At 42.2% G+C, this 15,268-nt stretch overlaps 1 protein-coding gene across 10 annotated transcripts in view; it reads right to left on the reverse strand.

Annotated features, from left to right (window-relative positions):
- Positions 1-15,268, reverse strand: part of YAP1 (Yes1 associated transcriptional regulator) — a 131,140-nt gene that overhangs the window by 13,199 nt on the left and 102,673 nt on the right. For 4 of the 10 annotated variants that reach the window (XM_054973203.1, XM_054973202.1, XM_054973197.1 and 1 more), the window contains 2 exons: positions 12,928-13,121; positions 10,678-10,725 (listed from right to left, as the gene is read on the reverse strand). In XM_054973203.1, the coding sequence (XP_054829178.1) occupies positions 10,678-10,725; positions 12,928-13,121 (242 nt within the window). The remainder of the gene's footprint in view (positions 1-10,677; positions 10,726-12,927; positions 13,122-15,268) is intronic. The other 6 variants (XM_054973204.1, XM_054973200.1, XM_054973196.1 and 3 more) reach the window with 2 other exon arrangements.

The following is a 15,268-nucleotide window of genomic DNA, read 5'->3' on the forward strand; positions in this document are numbered from 1 at the left end:
CTACTAAGGGTTGCGGCATAGATTGAAACAGCACAGAGACAATATGAACATTCATTTTTTCCATTTCAGCAGTATCAAAGATTTTTCTTAGTCATTCCAATACGAAAAGGTACAAAATGTTTTCCAATATTGTGTCCAAATTATTTTTGGCTCCTGCATTTGCTGAAAAGGGTTTTACTATTCTGAACAAGTCAATATGTTTTTAGAGTAACAGAGAAATCCTTCTGATAACTTATGTCCAACTTTTATGTCCTAAAGGTTCAATATAAAACAAAACAGAAACCAGATTAACCATTCCCAAGGCAGCTTTCCAATATTACTGGCGTTTTTATAAAGCTTTACCTCAGCCCTGTCATTTCTGCCACTGTTTGAAAATATTGGTTTAAATAATTTTATTGAACTCCGATAAAGGCAAATGCCACCTGAAAACTGCTTATATGGACCTTCTCTCAAAGTCAAACAATGACACAGTGCTGGTACAAATTCCTCCACTCACTAAAGAATCTCAGTTCTGCTGCCTTCTAAATTTTTATCAGGTAATAACTGCTTGTCCATTAACATACTACAGATCTTTACAAAGTATTTGCTAGTTCTTAACCTGGACATATAGCTCAACTGATGTAGCACAAAGGTTCACAGCTGAAAACAAAGAAGAGGCCACCATCCTGAAATTCTTTCCTGAAGAGTTTGTTAAGCCTAACTCAGGGTTTGATCTTGTTTGTCCTGGTCCCCTATGAAGAAAAGGCTTTCAAGGCATGGGGGGAGGGGGAATGTTTGTTACTCTTCTTTTTAGTATATCTGTCTGCTACTGAGTAGTGGCTTTTAACTGGTTAGTATCAGAATTATGTAGATTATGATATCCTTATACAATCCATACTCATGAAGAAACTAAAGACTGAAAAGAGGCAGGATGCTTTTAGAGGAATAAAAGAAAAAAAGTATGCTGCTCTGAAGAAATACACAAAAAATGACCTGGAAAGGAAAACTCAGTGTACCTAACACCAATAAAACCCATAACCATTTATTTGCCCATAGTCATTTTATGAAACAAGAGTCAAGGTAAGCAGGTCACTACCTAGCAGATTTGGTTACAAGCAGGAATAATGTGAACTTAACCAAGATCAGGGACATTTCAAAGATGCATACTGTAGTTTTAGGTGGGTAGCCGTGTTGGTCTACAGTAGTACAGCAGGATTTGAGTCTAGTAGCACTTTAGAAACCACTAAGATTTTTTCAAGGTGTAGACTTTTCAAAGTCAGGGCTCCCTTTTTCAGATAGGTGTCTGAAGAAGACAGCTCTGATTCTTGAAAGCTTACACACTGAAAATTTTGTTGGTCTCCAAGGTGCCACTGGACTCAAAGGAGTTGTTTACATCCCCCCTCTCCTCCTCCCCCCCCTTCTCCCCCCTCTCCTCCTCTATATTTGACCAGTTTCCTTCTGCCCTCCATGCATCTGACGAAGAGAAAGTGGTTCTCGAAAGCTTATGCTACAATAAAATTGGTTAGTCTTAAAGGTGCTACTGGACTCTTTTTGATTTTGCTACTACAGACTAACACGGCTAACTCCTCTGGATCTAAGTCATACTGTAGTTCACTTTATATACCTGACAAGCAATGTAGGGAAGACATTTTTTAAAAGGAAAACTCATACTATTTATCTGGTAGGAGCACAAAAGCTTGTAAAACCGTAAGGTCAGCCAAAAAGCAGGGGCAAAGGTAATTTATTTACTTTTAAAGACGACAACCCCAGGGAAGGATGGTCTCACTGTACACGTCTTCTATAAAATAAACAGTGGTGAACTGTTAACCTTTCCTCACAATGCTTTTCAATCAGATTTCAGAAGACGGCAGGATTCCAGCAACATGGAAAGAAGCCCAAAACTGTAGTAATCTTAAATTCTGACAGAGAGAATTCCCTTGTGAACTAGGAAAGCAACACACATACACACAGAGCCTATTTCTTTATCAACATGTAGCATTCAGAGCAAGTCTAGGTCTGGTCAATGCCTGCATGAGAGAGCTTCCATTAGCCCCAGTTACAATCTGGTATTTCCTGCCCTGTGTAACAGAGTGCTGGACTGCAATCTGGGAGACCCAGGTTCAAATCCCCACTCTGTTACAGAAGCGTATTGGCTGAATTTAGGTCAGTCATTCTCTTCCCCAACCTCAGAGCATTGTTGAGAGGAGAAAATGGAGGAGGGAAGAACACTATTATACACCACTTTGGGTCTCCAGCCGGTTATCTTCAATAAATCATGAAGGAAGAGAGAGAAGGTATAAAAGGCAAGAAATGAATACATAAAGCAAGCCTAATTTAAGCAATGCTAATAGGCAGGGGTCATTTCGTAGAAAAAGAGCTGGAGGAACTCATTAGCATAACACATCAGCATACCTCATTAGCATATGCCACACCCCTTGCCATCACCGGAAGTGTGTCATTAACATAACTGATTTGCGTATGCCACACCCCTTGACATCGCCTATCCTGGCTGCTTTGGACCCAATCCTGGCCATTCAGGGCTGAAATTGGGCCCAAAATGGCAAAAAGGAGCTGAAAATGGCCAAAAAGGGGGCCCAAATGGTCAGGATCGGGCCGCTGCTGAGTGGAAGAGTGATTCACCACCTGTCAGAGGCCCGATCTGGGCTGAAACAGGCCGAAAATGTAAGTCAGGTGGGCGGGGCCACCTGACATGTGACCTCTTTGGGGAATTGCCGGAACTGCGTTCCTGTGCATTCCCCCTCGAAATGAGCCCTGCTAATAGGTCAGATCATATTCCCCTTCAGGCAACCTGGATCAATTGATTCTCTTCCACTGAGCCTTCTTCCACTGAAGAATTATTTATTTCTGATAAAAAGAGGCATTCTCTGATGCCAAAAGTCTGCCTGTTGGAAGAAAAATGGATAGGAGTCATAGGATCCAATCCAGTAACTTTTTATCCTCTTAAAGCCCGCACTGGAAAATCATTCACTACTAACCTTATTACCATTCTTTGAAATCCAGCTGATCTGAATTGGTTAGAAGTGCCAGAAGAGATTTTATGGGTGCAGAGGCAGCACAGGTTCTCTGACTCCGACATTATTGCCCATCTTTCAGTGTACTACTATGTGCATGAGGGATGGATGGAACTAAGTATTAGTCCCAAGTATTCTCTCTCCAGCTTCCTCATTTATATTCTCCCTACATTAAGAGTTGGAACAAATTATTCTGAAGCTTGTTTTTACAAGGTTATGCAAGAAGATGCTGTGACCAAGACGCATCAAATATGACAATGAAAGTGCATGAGGAAATGAATCCAGCCCCAGTGACGAATCCTAGACTTTATTAACTGAACATTTTTAAAAAGTTTGGTCCAGCAACTCAACCCATTTTGTGTACAAGCCAAATCCTCTTCCTTTTGATCTCTAGCACCAGCTCACGGAGGGATGTATGAACCTACACTTTCTTTTTTACTCTTCAACGCAGCTTCCGTTTCAGTTCTGCCCATAATGGCAAATAGCATGTGTGAGTAATTGTTAAAAGGCTCAGCATTTCTCAGGTACTTGATCCAAAAGTTATCCTCATTAACTCCACGTTGCAGAACCTGTAGACTCACTGTGAGTGGCAGATTTTGGCCCTTCCTTTTACTGGCTAATGGCTTGTCTTCTCAGCCAAGGGAAACTCTGGGAAAGAAACACAGGCGATTTTAAGCAGAACTATTTATGCCCACTGAAATCAATGGCTTAGACTGGAGTGGCATTGCATGGGGGCTGTACTGCTAGACAATGCCTGAAACAATGGTCAATTTTTGGGTATACCTTTTGTCGTTTTTAGACCTTTCATTGTCATGTATTTTTCTTTTTTTATATAATAAGTTCTTTTTTTAAAAAAGGGTCCTTACTCATTTGCCTACTCAAACCATGCCTTGGACTTGGTGGACAATGATGGACACATTGCCCCCCAAACACAACCAATGGGTATCCTCAACAGCTAATGAGCAGCTGCAGTGGGGTGAGCATACTGAAGTTTTTATTGGTTGACCAATAGCTGTTCTGCACAGATGATGAACAATCCATGACCTTTGATGTGCACAAGGTATAAAACTGGATTGAAATTCCTATTAGCTGGGAGAGAAGACAAATCGGTATGCAGAGTATGAGTTCAGGCTAGGAAAATCTTGTTCTGCACAGATGATGAACGATCCATGAACACAAAAGCTTTAAAAAAAAGAAATAACTGCAGAAGAAATTCAGCCACTGTGCTTAGAACTTTGCGAAGGAAGTGCTCCAGCCTATCTGACTTGGAAAACATTTATCGTGACAGAGCTATCAACATGCAGAGAGTTATGCTATTGCTGAGAACTGAAAGGTATATCCCCTCCCTGTACGCGCATACCACCCATGCGCTGGAGAGTATTCCTAGAAAGTGACCACTGCTCCATAGTTAGTGAGCTGCCATAAAAACAGAACGTTGTTTTTGCTGTTAGTAATTACCTCTTCCAGAGACGTTGCTAAAGCAAGAATGGACTCGGTGAACTACAGAGACAACAGAAAGCAGCTATACTACAAGGAATTGCTTTATGGTCAAGCTGTGTTTCATGCTTAAGAATGTCATGTCAAATTACAGCCTGCAGAGTGATGGTCGATTCTTTAAATAAATCGAGCTTGGACCAAGTTGTAGTAGATCACAGCTGTCTGTCAGTTTTTGTGCTGCTCCTTTTTGTTTATTCAACAATACATTACTCTTCACTATCACAAAAAAGCACAAACGAGTCTAAAGCAGCATTTGCAGTTAATAAATGTAAATGCAATCTTTCAAATTACTTGAAGCAGAACCACAGAACACTTGTAGCTTCCACAGCTGTATCTTGGTCTGCATCTAAATTTTTGTCAGACTTCTTGACCCTGATGCTTTGTGTGCTTTGAATAACACATGGCTCCTGATCAAATAGAGATTGCTCTCACATCTGCTCTAAATCAGAAAAAAAAATGTGATTTTGCTCACAGGAGGAAGCATTGCCACCTTCTAGAGTGGACTCTTTTTGATTTCACACTGCTCGTATGAATAGATCTTCATAGGAAGGTGGCTGCAGGAATGTCTGCACCAGGTCTCTGTTTCACATTCAGTACCTTCTTGTGTCAACATACCATCTAAAAGCCGACCACACAGGAATCCTTCCGCCGTGACTATGACCAAACCAGTTTTGTTTACTTTTGCCAAGGTTGTCTGAAACCAGGTCAGTGAAGGGCTCCCTGCAAACACTCTTCAATACTCCTTGGCATAACTTTCATCAGGCAAACCCCTTCAATCATTCTGCACCCTCTGAAAGCACACAGAAACGCAGAGCAGCTAGTATGTGTGCCTGAGGTCTGGGAAGGCTATGACCCACACTAGGAGAAGACGGAACACCACAAACATCAGACTTGTAATTACAAACACACACTACCTTATTAAAAGCATTCATGCTTTTCCAGGAAACTGAACACAGAAGCAGTCAGTCTTGCACACACAAAGTGAAATATACAGCATCACTATTCACTGCAGTACTCTACACCAGCCACGTTGGTAGGAACAGAGGTGGACTTCAGCGCCCAAGTCACTTCCTGCTTGATGGTTTCAGTCATAACAGACTGGACTTGCCCTGCTGGGATCAAGCAGATCTACTCAGACATTTCCACAAAAAGGTTGTTAGAAACAACTCTAAATACTGTGGAAACAGAAGTCTACTGTGTTGGTTCTTTTATGGTTTCTACCAACTGTATTTCAAATAAGCAATTACCTCATCTAATGCCATCATCTGTCTATGCAGCAAGAGGTACTAGCAACATGAGGTTAACAAATAAACACACACCTTTTGACTTTTTGATATATCGCAGCATTACAAGGCAGGACATGTTTAGAATGTCCTCAAGTCTGAAAAACTAAGCTTGACATTCAGCAGAATTACGTGGCCTTTCTGGTCTACGCCACTTTAGACTGATAGTAAGAGCACCACTGTTACAATGCCCTCCCATGTAAAAGCCCGTGTTTACTAAGCTCATATATTAGGAATGAGTATCTTAGCCAATCCTATCCTCATGTGATAATTTTCTGTGTGTAGAGATGAGGGAACATTTTCCTACATGATCTTGTACCTAAAGCCTGAGGAACTTAGGAGATGTGAAAACTTTATTCCCCCTTTTGTTTTTGCTATATAGTGGGACCGAGTTACCGGCAACTGTTGGACCCGTACCGGCCGATTGTCAATTGTAGGCTTATGTTTCAATGTTACCTGTGTATTGAAAAAGTTTATATGTTTATCGATTGTATGTATGTTATTGTTCTTTATTTCCTGTTTATTATGAAAAAAGTTATAATTACAATAAAATATAATTTAAAAAAAAGCCTGAAGAAGTGCAGTCCAGGCAAGATTAACGTGTAATTTCGTTCAATGTGCAATTCAGAATCTACAGCACATTTCCCAAATTCCTCTGCATAATGCAATCCATGGCATGCTATACACAGAACTGCCACTAGGGGCACTTGTAGTGGAGAGAACCTGGGATTACAGCGGAGAGAAGAACCTCGGGACCTTGGGGCAAGTCAAGTCAAGCTAGCCCCAAGCTACTTTCAGGAGGGCGAAACCATCTTCATGTGTCTAACTAAACCAAGTCGATAATGAAATAAAATTCCTCTCCACCCTTAATGGATATGGCAAAAAGCTGGATCCTGTAGACATAAACAGAGTCAGAAGATGCTTCACAATTTATACAAATCCTTTTAAAGTGATCCCCATGTGACATGAAAAGCAGTTCAGTATCCTTACCTTACCCAACCGTGGGTGGGGGGGGAGAGAACCTATTTAGGGTGGCATGCCTATTCCACTACTTTAGCTGTGGATATACACAAGTCCAGTTATAGTAATGCAGGTATGTGAAATATATGCCCTTGGCTATTTCTTTTTGCCTGAATGTATATAAATAACAGTTTTTTAAAAAGAAGTTGTATTGCTGCATATTCATTCCATTAATATGCATTAATACGGAAGGAGAAATAAACCAGATTTTATAAACCTGCATAGCAAGGCTAATTATTTTCGAAACATGCTGGGGGAAAACAGAGCTGCTGACGCAATTCAACAGGTCATCAACTCATCTAGCCTGCCTGCCTTACCCTAAGGCAAGACAGCCTACTTACCTACTTTTCCAGTAAGCTCATGCCATTCAATCTGTATTATTTGACACCTTCAAGGTAGACAACTGGATCCTGACTAATGTTTACACACGCGCAATAACTTCCACTCAAGTAGTACAATCCTCCCAACAGCAGCAGGAAGTGTCTCCTAGGACTCCTATGAACAGGATTTCAGGTTGCTGAGGGAGGAGGGAGGCAGGGAAATCACATTCTACGGGAGGAAGTCCTCGTGCCCGTGGAAACATTAAGCTGGATCCAAACGAGAAAATTTAAAAACCTCCAAGTTTGAAAAAAAACCGAACCCAAAACTCTACCCTCCCTCCCCATCAGTTTTAAACTGCTACTTCTGTCCTGGGCCTTCAACGATGGAGGCTAATTACGATCCCAATTATCTTTATAAAACTCTAAAAACACCAACCAACTTTCCTGTAAACTTCCTGAATGTACCCCTGTTCCTTCAAAGCTTGCCTGCTGGCACCCCTTCATCATCCTGGCTGCTTTGTGCTTTCCCTTTCTGACTTTTTTAACATATTGAGCCACCATATGAGGGTCAAGCAGAGCAGCAACATAACTTCCAAAGTCTTGGGGACGGAGTGGAACAGTCTAGTTAAGAAATAAGTAGTCCTGGAAGAGGGAAGTGATTGGACCAACTTTGTAACTTCTGTCACATGGGCTGGCAAAGAAGAGATGAAGGAAGGCTAATATGTTCAAATAGGGGGTGCATTTTTTGCAAAATCAGCTACTCTTTACAGAGCAGGATTGTCCCTTCACTGATGCTGTCCCCTGCCTTCTCCACTGGGCCACTGATTCTGGCATGGAACTATTTATGTAACGGAGGCTATCCAATCACTAGCGCTAAGAGATGGGAAACAGACATTTTGGGTGGGGTGTAAGAGGCTGCAGCAACCACCCCAAAAAGATAAAGTATAACTTAGTATTAAGTGCGTTGTGCTTATCATGGAACTGATATTCTTGGAAGCCCCAATTCAGTTCCAGATTCAACACTTAACTTGGTCTTTTTTCATGAGCGCACACGCTTTTGTACACCCCGAGAAAGAATACCACAAAGCACTTAATGCAACCTTCCCAAGAAGTGTTTTTTTTAAAAATGAAGAACAACAGAGGCCTTATATCAGTGGGAAAGTTTGGATCTCACAGCTTTGATCTGCACCCACATTCTGAGGACCCTAAAACTGCATGAATATGAAACGCAGAAAGACCTCGTGGATGAAGAGAGCACAACAGGAACTTCAGGCCAGGAGAAATACAGGGCCCGTAACAAACTGACAAACTGTTTTACAAAGCCACATGCAGAAATGTACAGCAGCGAAGGCCGCTGTGGCAAGAACAGTATATAGGAGCAGAGAAGACTGGGAAGCCCTCGATGAACTCTTGAAAGACTTTGTGCCCAGTGCTCTGAGACCGTGGAAAGACAAACAGGAATGGTTACTCTGAGAGTATGACTGAGGCCTGCGCAGTGGGACTGAAAGGCTCACAGATGCAGGAAAATGCTGCGAAAAACATAAGCCCTCCAGCGAGTTCTAAAGCAAGCAGGAATATTAGACTGACCAGACAACCGCTCCAACTAAAGCAGAAACTTGACACAAGATACTAGCCCTTAAGATAGGTTTCTGTGAAACAGCTTTTCCCATGACTCCCTCAGTAAATTGAAGTATGAAAAGGTGGTGAGCAGTGCTTAGCTGCAGCCCGAGCTGCCTCCCAGTGGGCCAGGAATAAATCCAAGAAATAGCATGCTCTTTGAACAAGAACTGATCATGAGTAGTCTAAATCTAGCCAAAATCCGATAGGCTGTGTTGACAAAGCTAATGAATGACAAGGTGCCAAGAATGTCTGACATAAGGCAGCTCAGATTCACGGTCTCCTTAAATGCGCCCAGTGATCCCAATTTGAAGGAAACAACAAAAGAAAATCTCCACCGTGTCTCTGCAACTGCCAAATGTAATTGTTTCAAGCCCGATTTCTGCTACTGCAGTCCCTCCTCTTACTGGAGAGATGTTGAAAAGGTGTGAAACAAGTGAAAGTTCCTATGGAAGTCAATTGGTTGTAAGCTGCAACACAAAACTGTTCAGCTATACATGTTCAGTTGTTCAGAACACGCCAACAAAAACAGAGAGAGAGAAAGAGACAGAGATCAGTGTTTGAAGGTAGAACTGTAAAAGTCCAACTGACTGATGAATTTCCAGCCTAGGGGGGAATGGCTATTCCACAGTCCACTAGCCAAACACAGTATATAAATCTGGATTGCCATGAAATCACATTGACAAAGTTGAACTGGAGGGGCTCAGCTACATAGTACCTTGCTCAATTACAGAGTTCACAGGGCGCCCTTACAGGGTGCCCTTTGCCAAGTTGGCAGCTCTCTGGCAAACCTCCTCTGGAGAAGGACAGGGTGAAATTGTGATGAACAAGAAAAGTCTGCAAGAGGCAGAGTTGGAATAGAAATAACAATTTTTTAATCAGTAACTGCCAAGGGGGTGGAGGTGACAATTCCATGTGTAGCCAAAATCTGAGTGAAGCCAAGCCCCCAAATCTCATCCCCATCACTGCCAATGAAAGGGGGCTGTATAAAACTAATGCTATGCTTGAAATGAAATCCTGTCCTCAAGCCATAGCTGACTCATGGTAACACCTCCCCCCCCCACCCCCCGGTGAGGCTTCCAAGGCAAGAGACTAACAGACATGGTTTGCTGTTGCCTGCCTCTGCAACCCTGGTCCTCATTGGAAGTCTCCCATCCAATTACTAAGCAAGGCTGACCCTGCTTAGCTTCTTGATGAGATCAGGCTCACCTGGGCTATCCAGGTCAGGGCGAATGCTATGTTTAAACATTTTTTAAAAACACTCAACAGCTATACCATTTCCCCACTGCATTTTATAAGAAATAATCAGGTGTTTGACTAACTTTAAAATAAGCAGCAGTTTGTATAACTAATCTAAAAATGAAAGAAAGCAGTAACATCAAAGCAACTTACTGTCTTTATATTGAGTTTGGTAATTTCCACCTTTTTAGGCTTATGTCTAATTTAGGTCAACAGAGATTTTATAACGCTGCTAGAGAAGACAGGCTTGTAAGACAGATTTTAAGAATGTCAGCCCTCATCCACGTTGGGAGGCTGCTAGGCTGTTGATGCTTGGACAAAGATTCTCTCTTTAACAGCCAATTTTGTTTTGAGCAATAGTGGATCCTGTGTATCTAACAGCCATTGATCCTCCTCTTCAACAGGATTCCCAGCACTGGCAAATAAGATATGGTTATCTGGAAACCATGGCATCACTTTCTAGAAACACGGAGCAAGCCAGATGATAGATACCCTTTTGTTAGGTCAACTATTCCTTAAAATCCCAGAGGCAAGCTTTTGAGTTTACACAGAGATCCTCTTCAGGCATACTCAGGTTATTGGCCGACTGTGAGTCATAAAATCCAAGTAGTTTTGCATCATATGTAGCTGATCTAACTTAATACTTTAAAAATGTTTCTTATTGTCCTGAAACATTCATTAAGAGCCTACCTGACGTTTTGGAGAATTTGCTGTGCTGGGATTGATATTCCGCAATGCCTAAGAGCAAAAGAAATAAGATGGATAAAAATTACTTTTTTATAAGCTGTGCACGGTTGGGATGGATAGCTGAGTCGATACACACATCACCCTCTTAGCATTCTGAAGAGGCAAGTTTCCGCGACAGCCAAAGATGACAAAGGGGAAGGGAGTTAAAAGCCAACAAAAAGCCGCTGCGTAACAGCACAAGACACTTAGAAGTGCTTACAGATGAACAGAGTGTTGTTCAGATAGGGAACAAAAAGGAAGGAACATCAAGGGTAACGAATATTGCCTGGCCTGAAGTTAGTCAGCATTAAGAAGAGAATTACTACAGAGAAGAAATCCAAAATTAGAAGCCTCATCTAAAAAGCATGCTGACAGAGTGTATGTATTTGCTTAAGAATTAATAGCAAAGCAGTTACAGGAGAAGCTCAGACATTTCAGCCCAAGAAGTCTTAGTTTTTATCTTGTCAAGAGGCACTTCATCAGAAGAGGGCTTCCCCCCGCCCTTAAAATTGAGATGTACCCCACCAGGGCAATCCAGAAGGTAGTTATTCCTAAAAATATGCCTTCAGAGAGAGAGCCTCCAGAATAAGATCAGAAAAAGCAAGAGGCGATGAAGGGGAAGAGCCCAAGGAAAAGATTTCCAAGAGCATGAAAATGGATCCATCACCCAAAGAAAGTGGGGAGAGGAAGAACATGGACTTAAAAGGATTCCCTCAAAGAGGAGTTAGGATGCTGAGATGCCCCATAACCTTGATAAAGCGCTGATGCCAGACATTTGAGACTAGGAGCTAATTAATGTAATTAGCAAGAGATCTAGGACAGGAAGCATGGATGGAGAGCAACAGTTCTAGAAAGGAAGCCTCACTGACTCCAAGCTCATGCTTCCAGGGTTATTTTTCTTTGCTGGTTTACAAAAAAGCAAAAGCAACAAATAATGAACTATACCGGAACCATCAGACAAAACCATTTAATAGTTTTAAATGTTCACCAAAGCCAAGCCAAAAATCTGTTCATGCAGCTTACTTTTAAGACAGTTATGCTGTTAAGAATTCCTTGTAACAATATAAACCTTGCCCTAATATGGATTATTCCCCACCCAAACCCACATTTTCCCATCACCTAGAACACACAGGCAAGCTGGCCATAATGATGTATATAATTATAGTACATTCACATGTATTGTCCCTTCTTTGAATCCTTCTCCCAGTCAAGCCAACCGCAGTCTTGGCAAAGTGCTAGAATGACACATTTATGAGAAAGCAAAATACAATTTATTGCTGTTAGTTGACCGGTAAAACAAACAGATGCTGTCCAGTGCATGTCCAAGACTCCCAAATGAACACAATGATGGAATTCACAGTCACAAACTCTCATGACTTGAGTTGGACTCTTTCAAATTACAATGCGTAAACAGCACAGGGGATTCGTACCACAAGATCGCATTAGGCGGCATTTTTAGAAAGACTGGATAAATTCATGAAAAGAAAGTGGAAACTGGCTAGAAGTAATTACAGCTCAACAGAGGCAGCACACTTCCAACTATGAGAGGTTGGAGACAAAATGGATAAAGTCATCTTTCTTCACGCCTGCCTGACGGTCTTTCAGATGCACCAGGCTGGCCGCTGTAAGGAAAAGGCTGCTGGACTAACTAAAACTTTTGGTCTGCTTCAGCACCTTTGTCGCATGTTGTGGAAAGTAACTGCTTGTTTATACATCATCTGGAAAATGGCTACAAATAAGCTGAAGACGCCAAACACCCCCACGGGCAGAACCAGGTTACGAGCTCTCCCAACTCCACGACAGAAGACGTGAGCGTCTGCATCTGTGCAGAACATTAATATATCTGCGAAGCAGCCCAACATCTCTTGGATCTGACAAGATGCTTGTGTGGCAGAACTGAAAAATTATGCTGGAAGTGACAGAAAGAACGCCCAGGCTGGGAACCAACCTCTGTGCCAGAGACTGCATCAGCACTCTGAAAAGGTTATGGCCCCTGAGACGCATTCATAGTGGTGTCAGTCAAGCTTGCATGGGAAATTTAACTGGGGGGGTGGGGGGAGAGGGAAGAATTCTTTAGCATGGACAAGTGTAAATCTTCCTGAAGAGGGTGCTTCATCCTTCTCCAAACGGCCAATGCTCAAAGGAATTGCAAGCTGATAAGCACACCAGAAAAGCACGCACAACAGAGTATGAGAGTGGAAGCATGTTTCTAACCTGTGGCCTCACCTGCCGAAAGAGTTCTTGCTGTTTCAGTCGCAGCCTCTCTTTCTCCACCTGAAGCTGCTGCAGCCTCATCTGCTGTTGCTGATTGGAGCTGCTGCTTCCCAGCACTCCACTGGGTGGACTCTGAGGGGCTAACGGAGGCGGCTGCTTCACTGGAGCGCTTTGGCTGATTCTCTGGCTCATCGCTGGGGAGACAGACAACAGGCAGGTGTGTTAAAATGACTCAAGCCATCGTTCAGAAAGCTAGACTCTAATGCACACTTCCCACTTGGATTCAAGGCAGACATCCAAAAGGAGGACATCACTAATATCCCCAGAAGCCAAAGTATACAAGTAATAGCAACGGCTATAATTACAAACTGTGACTGCACAAAGGCAAAACTCTACGCCAAACTACCACTTTGCCTATCAATAGAGCCGTTCAGATTCTGACGAATAGGCTTAGTGACATGTTTGCTTTTCTTTTAAACCATTTCTAGTTTTCATGGATGCAGAATGGAGTTTGCATGTTTCAGGCAGCACCCACAGTAGGTTGTAATGGAGTCAAAGATTGGACCGGTATAGACATCTAATGCCTTCTTTTTGCCTTCTACCACTCCAGTCCTTTCCAACATTTTCTAAATTCCGAAGCCACTGGAAATAGTTGCTACCAGAGCTTAGGTTTACACAAGTCTGTATGTCTTTCCATGCAGTTTACTCTGAAGGAAGGGTTGCTGTGAGGGCGAGATCAAGGGATTCTCTTAAGAGAGCACCTAAAAGATCAAACAAACATTTGCACGGATCCTATGACCATGTTCCACACAAGCTTCATTCTGGCCGCAGCACAGCTCACATTCTGTGCCACTAAGAACTTCATTTATGAGCGGAACTACAAGTGACAAAAGGCACAGATTGGACACTTGTCAGCTTCCCTCAAGTTTTGATGGGAAATGTAGGCATCCTAGTCTTGCAGCTTGGCTCTCTGTCTGCTGTCCAATGGACTTTTCAACTGTCGCTTGTCCAACATTCCGCCAAGCTGCCTACATTTCCCATCAAAACTTGAGGGAAGCTGACAAGTGTCCAATCTGTGCCTTTTGTCACTTGTGGTTCCGCTCTATGTTAACCTCTTCCACAAACACAAGTGGCAGAAGATGTGCTGTGGATGGAATGAAGCACCTGAGAAACATGATCTAAACCATTTTATCAAGGTTATTTAAGCGCTCTTCAAAATGACAGCCTTAACTTCTGGGCATTGTATATTTACATTAAAATACTTACAGAAAAAATAGATTATGAATACTCAAAAGATCTCACAATAAACGTAAAAAGATACTGCATATACATAATGTAAAAGTAGTCCAAAAAGTGATAATATGCCAGGAATAAATAGAATTCTTTAGGGAGGGAATTTTCCAACCCCAGCATCAGTATGGAGAAGGTCTGTTATGGGCAGACATTGCACACATCCCACCGCGGGTTCTACTCCACAGATCTCACAGGCTGAGTGCACATGAGAGAGAGGAGACAAAACTCAGGGCATCTAGGGCTTTAAAAAAGTACGGTTTGGAATTCCACCCAAGAAGCGTCTGCAGAATGGGCCGGGGGGGGGGGGGCGGGGGATGAGAAATACAGAAAAGCCAAGAGAAAGAAACCTCACTCATGTTCAAATAACAATTGATACAGAGAAAAAAAATATGTTGCACTTTGTGAGAATTCTATTTCAATCAGTAACCCATCTTCTGTTTTTACATTATTAATTTATATAATATTTTTGCTGTATTTGGTGCTGTTTTATAGCTGACCTTTTATTGTCTTATGATTTGTTGTTGTTTTATTGCAAGCCACTCTAAACACATAGAGAAATAGTTAGTATATTAAGTTAAATAAAGCAGCACAAGAAACCAACAGACTGCACTACCTTTATCAAGAAGACCCAGTTAAACCCATTACAAGGCTAAGCAGATGGATAGCTAATGATAAGTTCCGCCCACGTGTGTGGTGGTGTAGGAGAAGGGGAAACAGAGTTGGACCTACCATACTGGACATGTGTTGTAGGAGAAGGGAAACAGAGTTGGACCTACCGTACTGGACATGTGTTGTAAGAGAAGGGCAAACAGAGTTGGACCTACCGTACTGGACATGTGTTGTAGGAGAAGGGCAAACAGAGTTGGACCTACCGTACTGGACATGTGTTGTAGGAGAAGGGAAACAAAGTTGGACCTACCATACTGGACATGTGTTGTAGGAGAAGGGAAACAGAGTTGGACCTACCATACTGGACATGTGTGGTCACAGTGTGGAAAGTGATCATCTGTTTCTTCTTCAGAATATTCTAGAGCAAAGCTTTTAGGTA

This window comes from Eublepharis macularius, chromosome 3, assembly GCF_028583425.1.
Source record: "Eublepharis macularius isolate TG4126 chromosome 3, MPM_Emac_v1.0, whole genome shotgun sequence".
Classification (NCBI taxonomy): domain Eukaryota; kingdom Metazoa; phylum Chordata; class Lepidosauria; order Squamata; family Eublepharidae; genus Eublepharis; species Eublepharis macularius.